The sequence below is a fragment of the Stegodyphus dumicola genome, chromosome 2, assembly GCF_044657685.1.
Source record: "Stegodyphus dumicola isolate Sdum_Otavi_A_Nest chromosome 2, ASM4465768v1".
In the NCBI taxonomy this organism is placed as follows: Eukaryota; Metazoa; Arthropoda; class Arachnida; order Araneae; family Eresidae; genus Stegodyphus; species Stegodyphus dumicola.
The window spans coordinates 181,578,957-181,603,137 of record NC_140769.1 but is presented as its reverse complement, the minus strand read 5'-3'; the positions used below and the strand labels follow the sequence as shown (position 1 = coordinate 181,603,137).

Below are 24,181 nucleotides of genomic sequence, written 5' to 3'. Positions count from 1 at the left end.
TAGTCTGGTGATATTTATTATTAAAAGGTAAATGATTTTCTTACTAAGTTACAAAAATATGTTTCCTGGATGTATTAGAGGATTTGGCTTCTTCAGGTTAGCTTATTTTTCTAAGATAGGACACCACTTGCATTTTTTAAAAAATTATTTCCATTTTGACGAAATATTTAGTTTTACCCAGATCTGTTAATTGACAACTTTTCCTTACATCTTTGATTACTTGAGAAATTGATGTGATGCTTTTTCACTAGTACTTACTAAAATATCATCAATATAAAAAAAAAAAAAAAAATCAATACCATAAAATATCATCAATATATACAAAATTTTTGAAAAGTTCAGTTATGTGCTTCCATTTCTTTAAGATTTTCAAGTGATGTACCTTTTAATAGTATAAGTTTTATAAAACTTAACGATTTGGTCTACTAGCAGCTGAGATGCTAAAACCATGAAACACCATAATATTACTACTGAGTGCTTTTACATTATACTGACTATATTTTATATATAAGTTTAATAAAAAGTGAATCCATACACACGGTTAATTAAATAAATTTTCTCAATGAAAGATTGACAAATATTTTATGAAATCCAATGTTATTACAATCTGCATAATAAATTATGTTACATGTGAATTAAATGAACATTTGCACAAATATGATATCTTTAAATATCAACAACATGAATGAAAACAATACAGAAATAGAAGAACACTGACTTCAAATGACCTAATTAAAAACTTGAAAATTAATAAGTACGAAAATGAAAAGCAATTTTAAAATTCGATAGTTTTATATATAAAATAAAATGCTTTGACGGTGTTAGTTAAGTTAAAAAAAACAGCATTCCTTTTAAACCATATTAATAGATTTATAAAGCTTGCCCCAAAAATTAAGATAATCAGGCAATTATTTTCACAACGAACATTTAATGCAGGTCATTTTTAAAATAAAACCGAGTCCCTTAATTAATTTATAAAAACTTCAATTATCTTACATCATGCTTTTACCATTTAAATGACCTAGGAAGTAAGAAAATAAAATACAGAAATAAATATGTTACAACATATTGACATTTACAGAAATAAAAAACAAAGTCCAGTTTCAGAGTTCATTTTAGATGTATACTTGTTCACTAGCTAGACTGTCTGCAAAGGGCTGCACCAAGGAACTAGTGGTAAAGTAAAATATTAAACCAAATGTAATGGAAATTGGAAGAGCTGGTAATGCCTTCTTAAAAATTGCCAGTAGCAACAATGTCAAACATAGACCCTAGAAAATACAGATCAAAATGTTTAGCTGAATCTTTTCTGAAACAACCCACAATTTAATATATATATATTCATAAAACAAAAGAAATTTATTTTGAGAATATCTTAATATATCATTAGGAAACTTTCTACAATATTTAATGCAAATTACTCTTTTACAATAAACAAAAAATACATAATACTGATAACTAATGTTTTATCATTTGATCAAGCTAAAATGTAATAAATAATGAAATGTGCTAAAACATATTTAACATGAAGTATCATTTCAGACTTACTATTAATATTGCAACAAAGCATGCCAGAGTTGTATTCCAGTCCCCATATGATGATGCTTTCCCAACTAGAACACTATAAAATATGAAATCACCAAGACCAAGTTTCACACCTCCTGGAAAAGTATAAATATTAAGTTATAACTAAATCTGTATTTTCCCCATTTCAAATACAAAAATTCTCTAATTTACATATAACACAATGCTTTATATTAACAGAAATGTATTAGAAATTATATAATATTGTAGGTTTTGCTAAATTGCTACATCTTTTGACATTTTATTCACATGCAGTCATATTTTTTAGGCCTTTCCAGCAGCATAAAATAAACAGTCTGAAAACCTTAAACATTTTAAAGAAAGTTTTATGAAGACAAAAAAGCTTAAAGGCACAGCACTGATGCTAGACCGAGAGCTATTTTTCTGCAGAGAAGTTGGCTTTCATGGAGGAATATTACAGGCAAATGTCCAAATTTATATATACGTGGGAAAAAAAAACCCATGAAAATACTTAACAAACACATTGTCTTACCAAGGTATAGAATGCATAATAAAACTGTCAGCCCTTTACAGTATTAGTCTAGTGACTACAAGAACCTTAAAGAAATTGGCTGCATAATAGCTTTTTAGCAAACTACTACAAATCCAGATTAAGCACTTTTGAAGTAAACCAGTAATATATTTAATAAAGCAACCAACAGTTCTCAGCCAACATTGCAATGAACTTGAAAGCTACAAATGCAATACACACTAATAACAGCAATTAAAATCTAATAAACGCAAAAAACAAGGAATTTCAATTTCATATGACTGTTAGAAATTTTACATTCATATCTAACCAAACATGATTCACTTATTATTCTTTAATTATCACATCACAACACAAATTAAAAATGTCTGAACAGGTAGGCTTTCATTGTTTATTTGATGAGTTACAGACTACAGCATTTTTGAAAACTAGAAATCATTAAACTCAAACTTACCGTCTTTTAATTTGAAATGCTCTTTCACTTAACACTGGACCTTATAGGAACAATCCCCAGCATTAAGTTAGGTCTTAATGTATATGGCTGGCAAAATGGCAACTGTCTATCTCGAAAGGTTGAGAGTAGAACTAGGTCACATGTATCTCAATTTGAATACTTTTGGATACTTTGCTCAAACATTTGCATCAGAAACTTTAACTTTTGCAATGGATTGTCCTTGTAAAGTACAGTGTACTCTTGGTTATATGAAAGCAGATTAGTCAGTTTTTGAATTATCATGCATGCACACTCAACACTATACATGAGAATGTATGAAAAACAAACACACACAAGTCTGAGCATTCTCTATAAACAGCTGAATTGCATCTTTGTTTAGTTTCAATGATTACCTCATGTAATTGATTTTGCATGTGCATAGTTGAAAGCACTGTTTCAGTTGATCACATGGATATTTTGTTTCATATGTATTTCCGTGCATATTTTCTTTTTTTCATTCTTTTAAAATTTATCTAAAATTTTAGAGCTAAAAAATTAATAAAGAACATGCTGGAAGTACTTAGTGTAAAAAAATTGCTTTTTCAAAACTTTTCAAAAAATCAAAAGATATGAATATGATGAACTGACGATAAAATTCAATGAATAAAATGGAATTAGAGAGAAAACTGTTAATGATATTATTAAACAAAAAAGGGGGGAAGAAATTAGAGGCCTTCACAAGAGATTATGAACCAGAAATGCGCAGAAATGTCAATCAGTGGTCAAATGTGCATGGAGAAATCAAAGGTCAAGGTCTTCCATGAAAAGTTGGGATTACAAGGCAACCTTAAGACCTCATCAAGATGGCTTACAGAATTTAAGCAAGAATATGGTATAAATTCATAATACAAGGAGAACATCTCAGTGGTTGCATTGAAACTGCTGATAGATTCTGCATTGATTTTCAAGAATATTTGAAACAAGAATATTTGCTACTTAATTGAATCTATAATGCAGATGAGACAGGCCCATACTGGAAGTGTCTGCCATGAAAAATGTTTGCTTCATCAAAGGAAAAGTCCACTCCCACGCACAAATAATCTAAAGAGCATATTACAGTCATGGATTGTGTAAATACATCAGGAACACATAAAATAAAATTTTTTATGATTAAAATAACAATGAAGCTTAAACTGAAATTAGGAAAAAACAGTCACCAATTGCATCCCTAAACAATTTGGCCTAAGGATCATAAACTTCATTATAACTTTAACTGAGCATATTTCAACATTCACAGTAGCGCTGGTAAAATTCAAATCAAACTTAATTCCACAGTATGCAGGTCAATGCAGCCAGGTCAAAATGTGTAGGTTAGTGCAACTATTCAAAATGAGATGTCCATACATAGTGTGATTTTGCCACTTTTGAATCGATGACTTTCACAGATATTTTCAGGCTTACTACATGTTTTACTCCCTCTAAATAAAAATGAAAACTTGACTCCAATTCACAAACTCCAATCATAAAGTGAACTTGATTTCTATTCATGATACTCATGACAATCTCTGCACCTATGCAAATGGGTTCATTTAGCAGTGCAAGTTAAGGGGATATAAATCATAGGTTTCCTAGCATATAGTCTGTCACTCATGGTACATCTGGATAGTCATGCTAAAATAGCTGCAACAAGCATCATTGCAATATAGGCTGATGTCAGTTGATCATTTTGTATGGCAGTCATCATACAAATAATGGTTCCAAGTGTTTATTACAACACGTTTTCAATTTTGACCAGTTGTCTGAATATGCTTGTCTTTTACGCAGTGTCTTTTAACCATTTCCAGATTAAAGATGAGCTTTGGGCTACTTTCAAATTTTTACAGACCTGTGTCAGTTTCTGTCCTGCTTCCATTCTCTCAATGGCATGCCATTCTCCACAATCCGTCAAATAATTTCTCAACAACATATTCTACTTACATGTGAAAATTTTATCCAATTACTTTTATAATTCTTGAAATTAGAATATGTTGTATGTTGTTAGAATATGTATGTATATCTTTCCACATATGTCCAAAAAAAAAAAAAAAAAAAAAAAAATTACAGAGTTTTGTGCAGCAAAGGTGAATTCCTTTAGACTATATGATAATACTGACCTTAAGCTACCCACTTCTTTTCACTGGACTTAACAGAATTTACATAAAGCAGCTTTTGAAGTTTGTTGTTTCTTTAATTTCCCCACTCATGCATATAATTATTTACTTCATTTATTATTTTCATAAGTTTCCTTTCATTTAGATCTCATTAGATTTAGATTAGATTTAGATAAGTTTCCTTTCATTTAGATCTCATTTCATTTAGATTTCATTAGATTTAGATATAGATTAGTATGATTTAAGCATATAAGAATATGAACTGTTGTATCATAAATTATTATACGACGTTTAGCTTAAGAGAGCTTCTCCTGACGCATGCGCCATTCGCGTTTATCCGCGCGGTGATGATGACGTAACTGTTCATTACGTATGTATGTATATGTATACCATTCTTACTTCTTTGCCCTTTTTCTCTGCTGTATGCAACTATGTTTAAGTTAATCTCTGTCATTAAAAATGTTCATTGATATTACAATCTATTTAGGCTCATTTATTTCTTCAATGGTTATGGGCCCAGGAACGTTTCAACTGTGCCTAATTAGCAAAAATTTAAAATGAACATTTTGAAGTTTTCAAGCATTGAACTCTTAAGCCTAATCCAGTACAAGAACTGTTACATCTAATCAACGGTAAGAACTGATCAGCGTTCAGTTAAGCCTATTTTTATAGTGCTCAATCTTTTTTTTTTTTTTTTTTTTTTTTGGCTGTGAGAGACTGTATTATATTATGTTGCATTTGACTACTATAGAAAAGCTCGGAAAAGATAATTTTGACAGTTGGAAATTACAAATAGAAGCAGTATTGATTAAAAACGACCATTGGGATTATGTGACCGGTAAAGTGCTAAAAACCTGCAGAAGGAACCGAAGACGAAAAGAAATGGCTCCAAGCTGATCAAAAAGCTCGCGCAGATATAATTCTTGCTATTAATCCTAGTGAACTGTGTCATATAAAGCATTGTGTGACATCAAATGCTGTGTGGAATAAATTCAAAGCCATATATGAATTGAAAGGACCTGCGAAGAAGGCTACATTATTAAAACAGCTTTTATTTAGAAAAATGGTGGAGAACATTTGAATAATTTCTTCGAAATAGTTGATAAGCTTAAACAAATGGAAATTGACATAGCTGATGATTTATTATCGATTCTTCTGCTCTATAGTATTCCAGAAAATTTTGAAAATTTTAGATGCGCCATCGAATCAAGAGATCAATTACCTAGTCTCGAATCTTTGAAAATCAAAATGTTAGAAGAATGGGAAACAAGAAAAGGGAAAACGTCTCAAGATTCAGAGAATGCATACTATACTGATTATAAAAGACGAAATCAAGAACAGAAGAAAAATGAAAAATGGAAGGTAAATTCAAACAAAAATTTTCCTGCTGAAAGAAATTTTCAAAACTTGAAGTGTAATTACTGTTCGAAAATTGGGCACAAGGCATCTGAATGCAGACAGAAAATAGCTGATATAAAATATGCACAATCAAATAAGGGAAATGAAGGTTCTATGATGGCTTCTAATTATGAAGAGCAGATTAGTTTAGCAGTAAACAGTGCTTAGAAGACCTCCTCATGGTGCTTAGATAATGGCTGTACATCTCACATGTGCAATGACAGAAGGTTATTTTCAGAATTTCACCCTCGAACGAATTCAACCATAAAGTTAGCAGTTGACAAAACAGCAAAAATTACAGGAATTGGAACTGTCCTTATAACAGTACCTAACGGAAATAAGACAATTAAACTTACGCTTAAAAATGTGTTATGTGTTCCGGAATTAAAATGTAATTTGCTGTCAACATCTAAAGCTACTGCAAATAATCGTTCAGTGATTTTTACAGAACGACATGCTAGAATAATAGAACCAAATGGATCTATACTAGTGCAGGCTATTCATCATGGTGATCTTTATTATTTACATCCAAGCACTGAAACAGCTGCAATAGCACAGGTAAGTGATTTTGTAAAGTGGCATCTTAAATTAGGTCATTTAAATGAGTCTGATTTGAAAAGACTTAAGTCTGATAACATGGTTAGAAATTTAAATTTTAATAACACTGAATCTCTAAAAGACTGCAAAGTCTGTATCCGAGGTAAACATACTGTGCAACCTTTTCAAAAAGAATCAAAATTTCAAAGTGATGAATTACTGAACTTGATTCACTCAGATTTGTGTGGACCTATGAGAGTCCCATCCATCCATTCGCGTTATTTTGTTACTTTCATAGACCACAAATCGCATTATGTCGAAGTCAGTTTTCTTAAAACTAAAGATGAAGTGAAAAATGCATTCATTAAATACAAAGTTGCGGTTGAAAATCGTCTAGGAAAGAAAATAAAAATCCTTTGGACTGATAACGGTTTCGAATATCGCAGAGAAGAATTTAATAAATATATTCAAGAATGTGGGATTAAAAATGAGAATTCTCTGCACCAATGACTCCTCAACAGAATTCGAGAGCTGAACGCATGAACCGCACTTTAACTAAAATGGCCGGATGTTTGTTACTACAAAGTAATCTTCCCCAATCCTTTTGGGCTGAAGCCTTGAACCGATCTGTTTATATTCATAATCATTGCCCGAATCCAAGCCTGGGAGTAAACAAAACACCTTATGATTTATTTTTTGGCATCAAGCCAACTGTATCTCACTTCAAAGTATTCGGACATAAAGTTTTGTACTTAATAAAAGGTCTAAAGGGAAATTCGATCCTCGATCAAAAGAACATATATTTGTAGGATACTCAAATGAATCGAAAGCATACAGGCTGTGGAACAAAAATTCCAGAAAAATCGTTATAAGCCGAGATGTTAGATTTATTGAAGAATTTGAAAACTGTACTAATTATGATAAAGATTTAGAAGTTTTATTTCTCGAAAATATTCCTGATAAAATGAAGGAAGAACCTCTGAATGTAAAGCAAATATCAGCTGATGAAATAACAGAAGACCCCTTAAATATGGCAGAAGCATCTGCTGAATCATCTGATAATGAAAATTCTGATTCCGAAGCACTACCTGAAATGCAGATTAAAAGGGGGCCAGGTCGTCCAAAGAAAGTCAAGACTGGGAAGCCAGGAAGACCAAAAAAGGAGTACCACAATATAAACATCGAAAAGGAAGAAGCACAAATTGCTGAAGAAGATACAAATCCAACATTAGAAGAAGCATTAAATGGAAGTTATGCTGAAGGCTATGCAAAGTGAGTATGAAGCACTTGTTAAAAATGGTGCATGGAAATTAGTAAAGCGACCACAGAACAAAAAGGTAATAGGATGTCGCTGGGTTCTTAGAACGAAATATAATGCAGATGGAACAGTTCAAAAGAGAAAAGCTCGATTGGTTGCTAGAAGATTTGCACAGGAACCTGGAATTGATTTTAATGAAACTTTTGCTCCAGTGGCCAGAGCAAGTTCTATAAGAACTGTGATTGCATACAGTGCTGAACAAGACCTTATGTTATATCAACTAGATTTTGTTATGGCTTATGTTAACGGAGATTTAAAAGAAGAAATTTTCATGGAACAAGCTAAAGGTTTTGAAGACCAAAATAATCCTGATTATGTTTATGCTTTGCAAAAGTCTCTTTATGGTTTGAAACAAAGTGGATGACAGTGGTATGAAAGATTAGACAAAAAACTCAAAAACTTTGGATTACAACCATTACAATCAGATAAGTGTGTATACAGGATGAAAACATCTCAAGGTGAGTTAATTCTAATTTTATATGTGGATGACTTAATAATAGCAACAAATAGCTGTGATTTATATGCTGAACTTAAAGGTTATCTTTCTAAAGAATTTCATGTTAAAGATTTAGGCAAACTTCATTATTGTCTTTGAATAGAATTTAATCAAGATGTACATAATAATTCTATTAGTTTATCTCAGCAGAAATATGTTGATAATATTCTACGAAGGTTTAATATGCAAGATGCAAAACCGGTAGCAACTCTTTTAGATCCTAGTGTAAAATTAAGTAAAGAAATGTGTCTGTCTGTGTGAGAAATGTCTTCTGAAACTGAAAAGGAAGAAATGAACAATGCACCTTATCGCTGTCTAATTGGTTCGCTTATGTATCTTTCTGTGTTTACTAGGCCGGATATTACATATGCCGTCAGTCACCTGAGCCAATTTAATAACAATCCTGGAAAATTACACTGGTTGGCTGCAAAGCACATTCTTCGATACTTAAAAGGAACTAAAAAATATTGTTTAAAATTCGAAAGACTGGAAAAGCACTTATTGGATATACCGATGCCGACTGCGTCTGATGTTAATACTCGAAAATCATATACAGGTTACCTATTCAAGCTTGCTGGAAATCCAATAACATGGGAATCATAAAAGCAACAAACTGTTGCATTATCAAGTACTGAAGCAGAGTACAGCAGCTTTTCAGAAAGTGCCAAAGAAGCAGTTTATTTACGTCGTTTCCTTAAAGAATTAAATTTTACTGCTGATTATCCAACCATTATATATTGTGATAATCAAGGTGCACAAAAGCTTATGAAAAATGCTGTTTATCACTCACGCACTAAACATATAGATATTAAACATCATTTCATTCGTGAAATTTATGAAAAAAATGAAATAGACGTTAAATATGTGCCAACACAGAAAATGCCTGCTGATGTATTGACAAAAACATTGACTGCTTCGAAACATTCTAAGTGCTGTAAATTAATTGGAATCACTGTAAATGATTAATGTTTATTTTTTTTCAGCCGCCAAACGTCGAAAGGGGGATTGTTGTATCATAAATTATAGTACAACATTTAGCTTAAGAGAGCTTCTCCTGATGCATGGGCCGTTCGCGTTTATCCGCACGGTGATGATGACGTAACTGTTTATTACGTATGTATGTATATGTATACCATTCTTACTTCTTCACCCTTTTTCTCTGCTGTATGCAACTATGTTTAAGTTAATCTCTGTCATTAAAAATGTTCATTGATATTACAATCTATTTAGGCTCATTTATTTCTTCATGAACTATTTGAATAACAGGGCTATATAAATCTGCTACGAATCTCACTGCCAGATTAAATGTGGCCCTATTGATCAGAGGATTAATTCTGAAAATGCAAAATTATAAATAAAAATAATATATCTTACTTTCATCTTCTTCTGTATGCACTTCTGTCTGAGAAGGCAAAGGGTGGCTCCCACTACCTGACGGCCAACCTGTGGCACGGCGACTTCTTTCAGAGGAGCGATTGCTGCCTTCAAGATTATGAGGTCCAGTCTCGTTAGGAATGTCAACTTCATTTGAAGCAGCGGCATTTTCTGACAAAAAATATTTAAAAAAAACCTAAGACTACACAGGTATATTTAAAATGAAAACTTATTATGCTGACTACCAATCATGAACTGAACTATCACATTTTAATTATGTAATTATTTAGGCTTTGATTTGCATATAAATAAAAACCACTGTTTGTGAATACCTTTCTTATGTATTAGTATTCATAGTTTTATTCAGTTCCCCTAAACTTGACACCAAACAATTTTGCATTATAAATCAATTCAGCAGCATAAAATTTGAAAATAAATTAAATGTAATCCACTTTTCTATTTTTCTTGCATTCTCTTCTATTTCTTGAACTGACATCACATTACTTTAGAATATTTTCTGACATTATATGTGAGTAAAATTATAAGTGTGTTTTACCAATAAAAAATTACTATTCCCACAGAAATTTAATAAGTACATAAATATCGAAATAAACCTATAATTTTGTATACAATTATTTATTGTCAAAAATGATATAACTCTGCACTAACAGGAATAAAAATGACAAATAATGGTGCACATAATAAACAATACACATGCCAGCAATGTTGACTGAAATGACTAAAAAAAATGTACTATTTCCCATAAAATTGCCACATCATGATAAAAAGTAGTAAAACCATATTTATTTTATGAAAATATCATAACAATACGAAAAATGACTAAAACTCAGGCAATTTTGAGTATGAAATAAATTTATTTCTTGAACTGACATCACATTACTTTAGAATATATTCTGACATTATATGCGAGGAGAATTATAACTGTGTTACCAATAAAAAATTACTATTCCCACAGAAATTTAGTATGTACATAATTATCGAAATAAACCTATAATTTTGCAAACAAATATTTATTTTCAAAAATGATATAACTCTGCACATAACAGGAATGAAAACGACAAATAACGATGCAAATAAACAATACATGTGCCAGCAATGTTGACTGAAATGACTAGAAAAATTTACTATTTCTCATTAAAATTGCCACATCATGATAAAAAGTAGCAAAATCATATTTATTTTACAAAAATATCATAATAACAAGAAAAAATGACTAAAACTCAGGCAATTTTGAGGTATGAAATATACAAAAATTAGTAACCTAGCATTACTTATCCATCCCTGGCCATAATAGCAGCTATTATATGACTAGGTATGGAAAACATTACAGATCTTGGATGACAGCTGCATATAGCCTTCAGGTCTACTCTACAGTTGCAATGATTCTTAACATTGCATTAGTTCATCTGTTGCAATGATTCTTAACATGTTGACTGCTGTGAGGGTAACCAGCACTCAACTAGGCTACAACATCGTGAGTGCCACCGGTGATCGGCACTGCGACCAATACCAAAATACATAATTAGAGTAAATATTGATACTGATTTTTAAATAGTAATCAGTAAACAAAATTTTAACAAGTCGATATTCTAAATTTTAAGCTACACAACATGTTTTGGTTTTATTAAGTTATTGGTTTGTTATTGGTATATTTTGATCAATTTAGTTTATCTGAATTTACATGAAAAGATTAGCTAGCATCGTTCTTTGTCCACTTCGCTTTCTCACTCAGACAATGGATATAGGTGACCAAGTAATAAACTTGGTTTTTCATGACCAGAACTAACTTAAACCTTTTGCGTTTGATATCATTAGATGTAAAAAAATTACATCTTTAATTTGAGATTACTTTTGGTTTTCTAAATTCAATTAAAGTTAAGTTATGGTTATTAACAGATTTTTGCAACGGCTTTTGTGATTTCAACTTTGGGGGAGGAAATTTCCCTTTCCCAGCAAAACGCTTAGTTTTTGGGTTCTTCAGTGTAGTTTCTCTGGGACGAAGTCCAGGGTTGTCAAGATTCCAACGTTCTCCCCTCTTCTAGGCATGGCCTTGCTGGCGGGTTTTGGCGAGTTGGGAGATCCATTGTAATTTCAAACTGATTGGTTTTGGTGGAAGTTTTGCATGCAGGAAGGTGAGTGTTATAACTGGTTTTCCCCTTGGCGGAGCGTGATTGATGCCAAGTTGGTGAACCCGCTCGTAACTTCAAATCGGGTGGTTTTCAGGCTGAGGGACACACTTCTTTCACTTTTCGTTACTCTATGATTGCTGCTCGATTTTGTCGCATGCTCTTGCACGCTCGGATTGAGTTACGAAATGGCGGTGGTTCTTCCCGCCGAATCTACGGGGCCATTCGCCCATAGCAAGATTTCACGGGCACTAAAATATTAATTGTTCCTGCTTCTCAAATTCAAGGCAATTACTATAATAGCCATGTTTAACAGTTTTTCCCGAGTGCATTTTCATCATCCTCCTGTCGCAGTTATTATTTATATCTACAGTCCATTACCATGTGTAGTAACTTAGAGAATCTTCTGACTCACTGTTAAATATTTGATAAGGGAGAACGACTAACCGATGAACACTTTCATGGAGCCGGTTCTAGGAGAGCTGTCTGCATCTGGATAATTTGATGAGACTAGCCACCGGATTGAACATCAACGCTGCAGAATTTTACCATCTATGCTGTGGAATCTCAGTCGTCCAAGTTTCAGCATTTTATCGTATGAGCTGAGGTATGCTCATGGTTGGCTTGGTCATCAAGATGGGTTGTTCTTATGGCCCAGTTCCGGGAACAAAGTTGATCCAGCTCCTGACGGAACCTGACATGATTAGATAAGTTTTTTTTTTTTTTTTTTTTTTGTTGTTGTTGTCAATTCTATTTTGTTAAATCATCACACATGTTTCTTCTGAAAATCAAAATCAGTTTCCCATAGAATTAATCACCTTAAGTCTGTTTTTAATTCTTGTATTTCGTTCTATTAAATCTTGGTTAGGAAGTATAAATGCAAATTTTTCTTAGTGACAAGGTTATTAATAATCGTGTTTTGTTACTATATGGAGCTGTAGGTGGGTTTCACAAATTGAATATTTTCTAAATCCCAAATATCTTAGTAATTATCAAATTCACCTTAAACGTAAGAGTTAGAAAATGTTTGATAAGAATTTGTCACGGTAAAATTTAAAATTGTTTTAACTCTAGAGAAGTGCTAAGTCTTTTCCATTCTTCATGAAAAATTGAGTTGTATGTGCAAAAATAAGTCCTGATATATTAACTCTGGTGTGAGAATTAATACTAAAAATTAATTATCTCTTATTGATCTGTTAACTATTCTTGAATGATGGAATCTAAGTGCTATTTGGCTTTTACTTCTAGCGTTAAACCAATTATAAGCAACTATTCTTCAGAAGCCAATTAATGCATTGTTACATTAGAAGATTAAATTTGTATCTAAGAATGTAGAACAACAGAAATGAGCAATAGTATAGTAAACTTATGTTTCCCCCCCTCCCTTTTCTTTGATTTTTTCTGGGAATATCTATTTTTTTTATTTGATTTTATCACATGATTATTTGAATTAATAGATGTTCATTTCTAAATAAACCAACTTATTTTCATTGAAATATTTAAGTGTATGTTTTATTTGATTTGTTCATGTCATTCACCAGGTCACAAAAGTTTGAATTAGGGGTTAATCTGGTAAGCATCAAACACAACACAATTTCTTTATTTGAATAGGAGTTAGGTTAGACAGCTAGGAAAATTTAAATTTTGTGTTTCTGTGCCTTTCCTAAAAAGGCACATAACATTCTGGTGCCACGAAAAAAGGCACATAACAATAGCATCATTGTTACTATAATGGTTTGAAGAATAATAAATCGTAAAAATTTAAATTATAAATCGCAAAATGGTCTTGGGGGGTCACCCCAAACATCTGTAGACCACCACGAAAAATGCACTAAGCACGATTATGTAAATCACATTATCTTCTGTAGATAATATTTCAACATAATATACATCGCATAATAAAAATTTCAAGTAGATGTCATAGGCAAACCACGTCAAATGCGCGTGGCAGTCAACGTGTTAATGCTGTCATTCCAGTCTCTTTGAAAACATTGATCAGATGCTTTAATTGGTGAGAAATTCGAAGAATATACCAACCAAAGCTGGAATCAAAACACGTTTTGTACTTAAGAACTGTAAGACTGTAAAAATTTAGTCTTGTACCGTCTTGTTGAAAAGTGGAGAGATGGAGACCCTGAAGATATAGCACGGCCATAGGCATTAAATTAACAATGGCTGGTCAAAGTACTGGATATGCAGACTAGAGGTGAATGAGATGGCACACAATATCATGAATCCAGATGCTGGGTCAGTATGATGTTGAAGAATGAAGGCTTCTAACATTCATTCTTCTCTGTGCTTCCATACATGGATATAGCCATCGTGATGCTGCAAGCAAAAGCAGGATTTATCAAAAAGTCAATGATATGTTCATGTGCATAGCTGAATTCATCATTGTAGGTCCTGATTCTTGTGCTGTAGCATCAAGAGAAGATAAAACTATGGTCACTTTGCTGAAAATCTGTGGCATGTAGTACTGCTATCATTTGCGCACATATTTGCTGCTGTTCAACACCCAGTATCGTGATCTAGGGTATATGATGTGACGGTATGATTTCTAACAGTGATGCAAAGATATCTGTCATCCCAAGTAGTAGTGTGTGACTCCTGTTCAGATTCTATCCATCGCTTGTGTGGCCCTTCTTGACTTGGTGACTGCACATTCTCATAATAGTTAATAAATCTTAACTAACATCAGCATCCACTGCACAATAAGGTCCCGGCAGGCTAACATTTTCCCACACTCCAATTCTTAAATGTGCTGATATGAGTTTCTTCTTACATGAAGCAGAACATGACTTCCAAAATAAAAATTGGTTAGTTAAAGTAGTTAAAGTTAGTTCAGTAAAAGTTTATTCTTGAATGAAAAAACAGTCTTTTTATACTTCTTTGAACATAATCATTACTCTTGCCTATAACATGTGCATTCCGTGAAACGCCAATCATCTGCATATCCCAGAATGTCCTAAATTTCATAAAAATTTTTGGTTTGTTGCATGTTCCTTCATATTGTTAACAATTTTAATGGCCAGAGGTATGATTAACAGGAGCGGAGTAACTAAAAATGAAATGTATAACATTTCAGTCTAAATAAAACAAATTTATAAAACTGACAATTACAATCTCTAAATGAACATAGATTTGGACCAAACCTGAATTTAATAGATAAGCACAAGTATATACAAAACAAAGATAACTAATGTTTGAAAAAAAAACATCTGAAAATAATTTTATAGCAAATTTGAATTCAGTACAAGTAATTCATAATTCTTACTAAGACTTATTATTATAAAAAACACGGTATTGTTAATTTACCTGGCTCATTAGGATTTCCGTCTCCATCAGAATGTCTTCTGTTTCTAACAGTATGATCACTATCACTCATTGTTACATACCAAGCCATAGCAGCTAATGTTGTTGTAAAACACAAAAATCAGAAAACTATGTAGATAAAATCAACCAAACAAAATTTAAACAATAGTAATATTATAATTTTTCTAAATTGTTTGCAACATGAAAACACTGTTTAAAAAATAAATAAAAACTATATGGGAAAATCTTGTACAACAGCTCTAGTTGAATTCGTAAAAAAAAAAAATACTATTCAGTCACCTTAAAAGTAGAATCTACTGAAATGCATTACTGTCATTTCTAGAAGTACTGAGAGAATAACCTCTTTTGGTTCCTGTCATAGATTAGCAATCATATTGTTTTGGATACATTGAATTGTCCAAAAACATCGACCCATACAGCCATATCGATAAAAAGAACAGTGGTGTCAACGACTGAATCTTTGGTGATTCACTCGTTGACATCACTGTTCTTTTCATCAATATGGCTGAATCCGAAACAGTGTCAAAGACCTGGCCAATGGCCAACGTGACAAGGTCTGTTTCATATCAAGGAAACCCAAGCATTTTTACTCAAAATATGACAACATGCCAAATGGGTGAAAGATAACTGCATGCTCATTTCCTCTAAAACATGAACAAAGTTGTCATTAATGGTGTCATTTTATACATTTCTGCTACAAAGAATATGCCAATACCTTTTAAGAGCCAAATTCATGCACAGCAAGTTTTATGCCCATGCACATTTATCATGAATGTTTTGAACAGATGTGTAGAGAGTTAATTATTTAGAATTGTGACATTTGGAAATTAGGTTAATTATTGTAGAATACACAAAGGACCAAGTGCCGCTAATAAATAATTTTTCTAGTCTAACCATATAAACAGAATAGTCTAAAAAACCTTCAGTAAACACTTGAAACATTTAAGTTTAGAAGAATTTGGAGTACGCTGGCCTTCATTTATTATGGTTAATCAGTTCCAGACTCTATTATGATAAGTGAATTTTCACAAAGTAAGATTCTTTATTTATAAATCGAATATTTTCATAATTAGAGCATAGAATACCTATTTACGATCTAAATAAGTTACTTTTAACATTATTAGAGTCTTTAGAAATGAAATAACACCTTTTAGTCAGCATTACACTTGTATTATCCAATATATTAGACAGTTTAAGAGACAATTAAACATACGATTAGACATTATAAAAACTGCACTTGAAAAAACTATGATAGAGTGAAGTTGCAAAATTTGAAACATGAAGTGGAAAGAGACAATTATATGCTGGAAACAAATTAGTACAGACATGAAAAAAATATTAGAGGTCTAATATATACTGAGCAAAAAGTTTGGCTTAGAAGCAGTTAGTTCCATCCAAATAAAGTACGTATAGACTACCCCCTCTCTCAAAAAAGTTTTTTACCTCTATTTCTTTTCTTGTTTGCTTTTGTCCCAAAATCTTGTAGAGTATATGTTAACAAATACTGATGTCCAATGATCTCATACTTAAAAAAACATTCCTGATGACACAATACTAAAGAAAACAGCAGCTGTAGCTTTGTCCCCTTTCAGCTAATTCCAGGATAGAAGGCATGCTTGCTGCTAGACTAAAGATAATGATAATTTGACCAACTTTTTTAGTTTTTGTTATGCTAAATTATTTAGAAAAACTTTAACTAATAAATTAGATGCCTTTGAGTTCTTTAACAACTGCTACTTTTCAGATAATGATTCTCAATCTGAACCCATTATGCAACACATATTTTTATTGCATTTACTTTATGAATCTGGTTTATTTGTTATAGATGATAACAAGAACCTTTCATCATATTAATTAAAACTTATCTATATGCAGGCATAATAAATTTTGCCAATGAAAAAGGTAAACCTTCTATTATTTTCTTCCAAAAGTCTTTTTTATGCAAAAAAAATTATGCTAATAAAATATTGAATATTATTATACACCAAAACTGACATACATTACCTATATTTATATACTTCGACATAAGGCTTCCCAGTACCACGAAAGAAACTACTCTTACATGAACAGAATATAAAACAAAAATTTAAAACTTACAAGAGTATATCAATGCAGGGAAAATTGGTTCATTTCGTTCTTGAGCAGTTTCAACTAAAATTCTTAAAGGTCCTTTAGGGCATAGCACAGCAATTAAATCTGAAATCAATACAACCAAAAATATTAGTTTGAAAAACATATAACTAATGAACATGAAGAACAAGTTTATTTTTTCTTTTTCCATTTTATTTTTTTCTTGTGTGATTATCTGCACTTTAATAGGTCTGAACTTATATTCACACAGAATTTTCTGATTGATAATTATTTTCAGAATAGGGATAACAGATGTATATAACAGTGTGTAAATTATATAAAGTACCTGCCACTTGCTTCCATTCCAAGTATATTTGATTTATTAAGCAGCAAGTTTAGTAAACTGTGATTTGTGCACTGCAAATTGTGATACAGTTATAATTTTATCTAACAAAATAATAACTAATTCAATAATTAGCCTGAAAATACTATTAAACTATTTATGCAATTTTGAAATTCATTTTTTAATTTTTGCTTTAAGCATTTTTATAATTATGTTCTAGATGAAATTTTATCTTTTCCAAACTTATGTTTGTTATGCATTGTTCATTAACAATTTTTCAATTATATTCTCAATTTTGTAAAAATCCTGATAGCTTTCTTGATCAGTACTTTTTAGGGTAAATGCAGTCTCCCTGGTGCAATATGGCATTTTTTTACAGATGAAAAGATAAAAATTATCTATCAGGTGCAAGTTCGTGGCTTTTGTACTTCTTTTTAGAAAGATTCCCAAACTATTGGTATTTATCATAAGTCAGCAAACATTATCAACATATGAAAAGAAAACATACTTTAGCAATTTAAAATACAAATATTATTAAATAAGGATTACATGATACAACACTTACATTCTTCCTCAAATCTTTCTGTAATTGTTTTGTGCTATTATTCTCTCAAAGTACATGGCGATCTGTTTTTGCTTTAAAAAAATCAGAGAATTTCAGAGATTTGGCTTCGTGCAACTCTCAGCAACAGCGGCTGTCAAGGAAACACATTTCCTTGTAGTTAGTTCCCTTTAGAAAATTTTCAGCAAAATTCAGTATTATTGTAGAAATTTTACCATAGTTTTTTTTTTTTTTTTTTTTCCATTGCTGGCAAATTCCACAAGCTTATATTTTAAAAATAAGGCCAAAAATATCACAATTTGTTTGTAAAAATGACTGGCTGGAAATGCAAACAAAAAAAATAAAAAAAAAAAAAAAAAAGGGGGGGGGCAGCGTTCCTTTACTAAAGTTAATATCTCACCCAGTAATTCTTTTTTTTTTTTTAAATCAGGAAAATGTTTTTTTAGGCCCACTTGTAAATTCTGTAAATGCTGTATTGTACATTTCAGAATATCCACATCAATTTTATCAGTTGAGCTTATAAACTCATGATGAGAGGAGAAATGAGACCACTTCTCCACTACCAACTCTCTTTTGTAATAGTTGCATTCACTTTATCTCGAACATAAAACAATGAAATTATTTGCCTTGCAATGGTAAGTTGAGATAATTTATAACAGAGAATATATCTAATAAATATGCCAATTTCCAGATTTCCAGTCATGTAAATAGTTTTCTTCTGAAATAGATCATTAAAAATAAATAAATAAATCTGAGAGCTTCCAGATTTTATACTGCTTCAGTGTCTCTGAAATTTTTATCTCTTTTGCATTTCCTTAAGGCATTTACATTTATATCAGCTTATGATTCCTTGTTTAAGTAAAATGCCCAGTGCTGTTTGGGAAATTCCCAGTTAAAATGCAGTTTTTGTGTGTGTGTGGCTGCACTTGCACATAATGTCAATACATTTTAACACTTTATCCTTTTATTCCAGGCGCAAGTTGTTTTGCTCTTATTTTTGATACGCTACAAGCACATGACAAATTTAAAAAAAGAAAAAGTTTCTTCTAGTGATTTATTCAGTTTCAAAACTCACGTTTTTAGTTAACATAAACCCTGTAATTTGTCTATTTAGCTGATCTACCATTTCATGATTACAGGCATGACAAATGCTTTCTTTGCTCTTTCTTGAGTCTACAGTTATCAAGTCTCTTTCCATTCAAAGAATATATATCAATGACAAAGCTATAAAGATTCTGAGATGTTTTTGAAAATTCTCTGTAAACATAATGAACATTTATATCAAAGAGAAATTTTTGAATGTGGAACAGTTAAAAGACAGGATGCAAGAGTTGCACTTCCATTTGTCTAATTTAAAACCTTAATTTACACATTCTACACTTGAATTTAAAAAACAATTTTTAGCAAATCTTGAGTAACGATTACTTCCATTAATTTTCACTTAAAAATGGTTGTATATTTTAAACCTTTTGCAGCGGCAGTGCCAAACAGGCAATACAAACTAAAAAACTCCAGACAAAACTGCCAATTGGTGAAACAGTAAATCTGCACGACAACCTTACGGGCTGATGGGGAAAGACGAGTTTTCTCCGGCAGTCTAGTCTGTGTAACTCTACTGTCTGTGCAACTTCTTCAGTCTTGTGCTTCACCAGAATAAATAAATTTCGACATCTGTGTTTGTGTGGGGACCATACTCTTTCTTAAGCCATTAATATATCTATGTTAATTTTCCTTATTAAATTTCATTACTAACTGTATATGCCTCTCTCAATTATGATTGCTGTTTTTCTAGGTTATGTTATCAATACTTTTGTAGGCATGTGTTACTCAGGCATACCTCACTTTTTTTAACCTTTTTTAAACCTTTTAGCATGTTTTCACCTTGCATAACTTCTGAAGTAAAATTTCCTTCCTCATTCACTTCATACCATGAATATACTTCAAATTAATGATAATGTTTTAGAATACTTATCTCTAACTTGACAAAAAAAATCAATATTTCTCATCACTTTCATAATTACAGAAAACAAATTGCAATGCATACCCCATACTGAAATGACTCCTAAAACAACCCATGCTGTCCAGTTGGGCAAATATTTGATGAACACCAGAGCCATTAGAGCAGAAACTAGAATGAGATAGGCTTGTTGCAAAAGCAGAGGTCCTCTCCAATGAATACATATCATTCCAACTACTCCGAAATTCCACATGATGATTGATACAGTAATATAATCCATAGGAATATTATAAGCTCTGAGTACCTCACTGTAATAATCAATAATCTATAAATGGCTGCAATATTTACATAAAATATAAAACTTCTTACACTTGCAAAAACATTAGGAAGTTTACTAATAATATAAAAAGAGATGAAAATTATTGGTAAATAAATTAATATCTTCATTTATGCAAATTTTTAAAATGATTATCTGGCTTATTTTAGTGAATTTTATTTTAAAAAATTATGCAATTGAAATATAATAAGTCTAAAATACAAAAATATGTCATGTGCTTACCATAACATCAATTAGTGTACTATGCATCGTTTTCATTCACAGCACAAAGTTGTAATGTCATTTATGTGTATGGCATAAAGGAATTAATGATGATTACACATGTATAATGTTAACTTCTAATTAAATGAGGTGAAGTATTATGACTAACTGATATTAAAATTCCACATTAGAAGTGTAGAAACATTTAAATTTTTAATGTCTGTGAAGAATCATTCTAAAAAATTACAATATTTGTTACAAAATTTCAAACCTTTGCTTTAATAAAATATTCTGAAATAGTAGATTAGTGAAAAAGCCTAACATTCAGAACTTGATGCAAGAAAAATCTAGTCCCCATAATATTCTAAAAATTTTTGATAATGGATGAATAAGAGTTTGAGTTCTGGAACAATACAAGTAAATGTGGACGGGATACCAAAATTTGACAACTGGCCACACAAGTATAGTCCCACTGCACTAATTGTCTAGTTTCGCCCCAATTTTGAGAGGGGTCTGAGGGTCTCCTACCCCTCTTCCTGTATACGACCAGCCTCTCGAGAGGTCTTTTAGACTGCCGTGTATTTTTAGTGCCCCCTTGCTGCATAGACACTATTATTATTCCATTATTTTTTCAGAATTTGAACCTGGGTCCATCGGCACAGCTGTCAGCACCACTAACCACAATGCAGTATCTGCCAACCTTGAAAACTGAGAAATTGTGTGATTTGTGTGTGTGTGTGAAAAGAGGGAGAAACTAGGAGATTTTTTATGCTTTATTTTTTATGGAGATTTTTTGCAGCAATGCAAGCGAATTTCAAACAAATTCCATGTGTATTGAACTATTAATAATACGAGTCTAGTGAAATATACAAATATTTAATTAGATATTCTAAATTTCCTGTTCTTTGACTAATTTTAATTATTAATATTCTTACACTTTTATACTAAGAAAATCCTGAGTAGGGAAAGAAAGCTTTAATTTATCAGAGTTTTAAAATGATGATGATGAAATTAACAATTAATGTGGAGAGTATTTGTGGATAAACTTTATAATGTACCATAAAGTAAAGTAAAATTAAATTAAATATGAATATTAACTGATTAAACATTGTTTGATCCTTCATATAAAGGTCTACAAATATCTATAGTGTGTTAAGACAATTTGGGATCAAATGAAATTTTAATAAGAAAAAGATTGTAAATGCAATAGAGAAAAATAATACAATTTACATGAAATAAAATTTAGGAAGAAAAATTTTGAAATTCACTATGGGTGCAGTTTGCACAATTTAAGCTTTATAATTTGTAATTTGTACAGTTACAGTTCTCACCGTAATTCAGAAACATTTTGCTTAATATCTTTCCTTAATAAAAGCTAAAACATTAAAAACCGGAAGATTCCAGGAGAGTTGGTAGCTATGCTGTTTTGTCTTGGCGGCCATGAAACAATACAAAAGCACATTCAGATTCTGTGAATCTTTCAAGCATATCCTTTGCTGACTATTTGACAAATTCAAATCCAAGCTTAATTACGTCAAGCCTAGATTTTGCTTTAATACTATATTTGACACCGTCGCTGTGTGCAAATGCACTTTAAAATATTATTCATATGTTTCTGTGATGGCACTTTTGATACAGACGACAGCTTTTGGCACTAGTCTATAATATATTGCAGTAGCCTGTCAAAGCAAATCCATGCCTGTGGGTGAGCTGACAGAAAATTTATAGATACATAACACCCCTGACAACCACTACTTGCCTAGTTTGCATCTAATGCAAGCTTTAATTGTTTATTTTGCATGACATATCCAAAAATTATCCATATCAGTGTGCAGAAGCTGCTGCAATCAATAAAAACCGATGCTTAGCTTAATTTCATCATTAAATGAAATTAAAAGCAATGTCTCTCACATTAATACTAAGCATAAGCAAGTCCAGATGAAGAACGAACTGATATAGCTTTAGCCAAAACAAAGGCATAGTGTAAACTCATGCTATGCTTTTGACAGGATTCATGCTATTCCTATTACACATCAGCATTATTACCAGATTACATTGTCAGTTACTTTGAATCTTGCTAATAAACTCAGAGAAATAAGTTTACAGAATTCCTTCAGGATTTTTACTTAACAATATGACTGCATATAGTTAGGATGGAAAAGTTTGTTTATCTATGATATAATACCATTTTCTGCTGAGAGATTACCACACTTTTCAATTGCTAAGCAGCAAACTTGAGGAATGAAGCTTGAAAAATCCAATTGAGATTACTTTAGTTAGGATGGAAAAGTTAGTTTATTTATGATATGATACACATTTTCTGCTGAGAGATTACCATATTTTTTCAATTGCTCCGCAGCAGACTTGAGGAATGAACCTTCATCAACAAAATCAACCTGAATGAATGGCTAAGTCTCAGTTTCTAAGCCTGTTCATTTCTAAAGGAAGAGAATCCAAAATTTCCCACAAAAGGTGGCAGAATGAATTATGGACAGTGCCTACTTTTTTCAGTGATCAACTTTTGATTTTCAGTGATCATTATAGATACAAATATATGATCCTTTATGTTTGCAAGATAGATAGAACTTTTCTGATAATCTAATATAATTACAGAATGTGCTAAATAACATATACTGCATATCTTAGTAGCTAACTTGATAGCATGATCAAACTAATGTTTCTGGGAGCAGAGAATTTCAATATATGTCAAAAAAAAGTTATTTTTCACAATAAAGAATACAATTTCAAAACAAAGAAAAAATTTTTAAATAAAATAAACATAACTTTCTTACCCCAAATAAATGTATGCAAAAAGAAACAACAACATTAAAGAAGAAACAATAAGCCATCCGTGAATAACCTAAAATAAAGGAAAACTATGACTATATGGTGGTGATACATATATTTCATATTTCTATCACAGAGAAAACTGCAATTGCAGTTTGAATGCATAACAATTTCATATTCACATCTTTATACCTTATACTCACACATGTACTTACCTTATACCAACGGAATTTATACAGTAATATTAGAAGTATGGTCATGCAAACAATGACACCCATTAGGATAAAAGCATTAGCAAAGGACTGCCATACTTTTGTTGGTGTGTCGACAGTTTGGTCAGTAAATGGTGTATATACTCTAAAAGGAATAAAAAATTCAATTTTAAATCAATATGCCATTATTTAAAAAAAAAAAAAAAGAGTTTATTTTAAGAAAAGAGAACATAAAGAGTATGAAATTACTTTAATGGTATTAAAAAGTAATATTAAAAATTAGATCAATATTATACAGCAATGTTTAATTTGAATAAGACATATAGAAGCAGAAATATGCATTCAAAAACACATAAAATTACAACTGAAATATAAATAACATATTACCTGCATTAAAACTTCAGACAATATACATGATCCATACACAACCCACCCCCCAAAAAATCTTAAGC

At 31.4% G+C, this 24,181-nt stretch overlaps 1 protein-coding gene across 2 annotated transcripts in view; it reads right to left on the bottom strand.

Annotated features, from left to right (window-relative positions):
* Positions 1-563: 563 nt before the first annotated feature.
* Psn (presenilin) overlaps positions 564-24,181 on the bottom strand; it is a 52,689-nt gene continuing 29,071 nt past the window's right edge. For both annotated transcript variants that reach the window (XM_035360180.2, XM_035360182.2), the window contains exons 5-12: positions 23,733-23,874; positions 23,523-23,590; positions 20,280-20,500; positions 17,358-17,456; positions 15,243-15,335; positions 9,781-9,951; positions 1,549-1,661; positions 564-1,271 (exon numbers count right to left, since the gene is read on the bottom strand). In XM_035360180.2, coding sequence (XP_035216071.1) covers positions 1,116-1,271; positions 1,549-1,661; positions 9,781-9,951; positions 15,243-15,335; positions 17,358-17,456; positions 20,280-20,500; positions 23,523-23,590; positions 23,733-23,874 — 1,063 coding nt within the window. In that variant the 3' untranslated portion in view covers positions 564-1,115. The remainder of the gene's footprint in view (positions 1,272-1,548; positions 1,662-9,780; positions 9,952-15,242; positions 15,336-17,357; positions 17,457-20,279; positions 20,501-23,522; positions 23,591-23,732; positions 23,875-24,181) is intronic.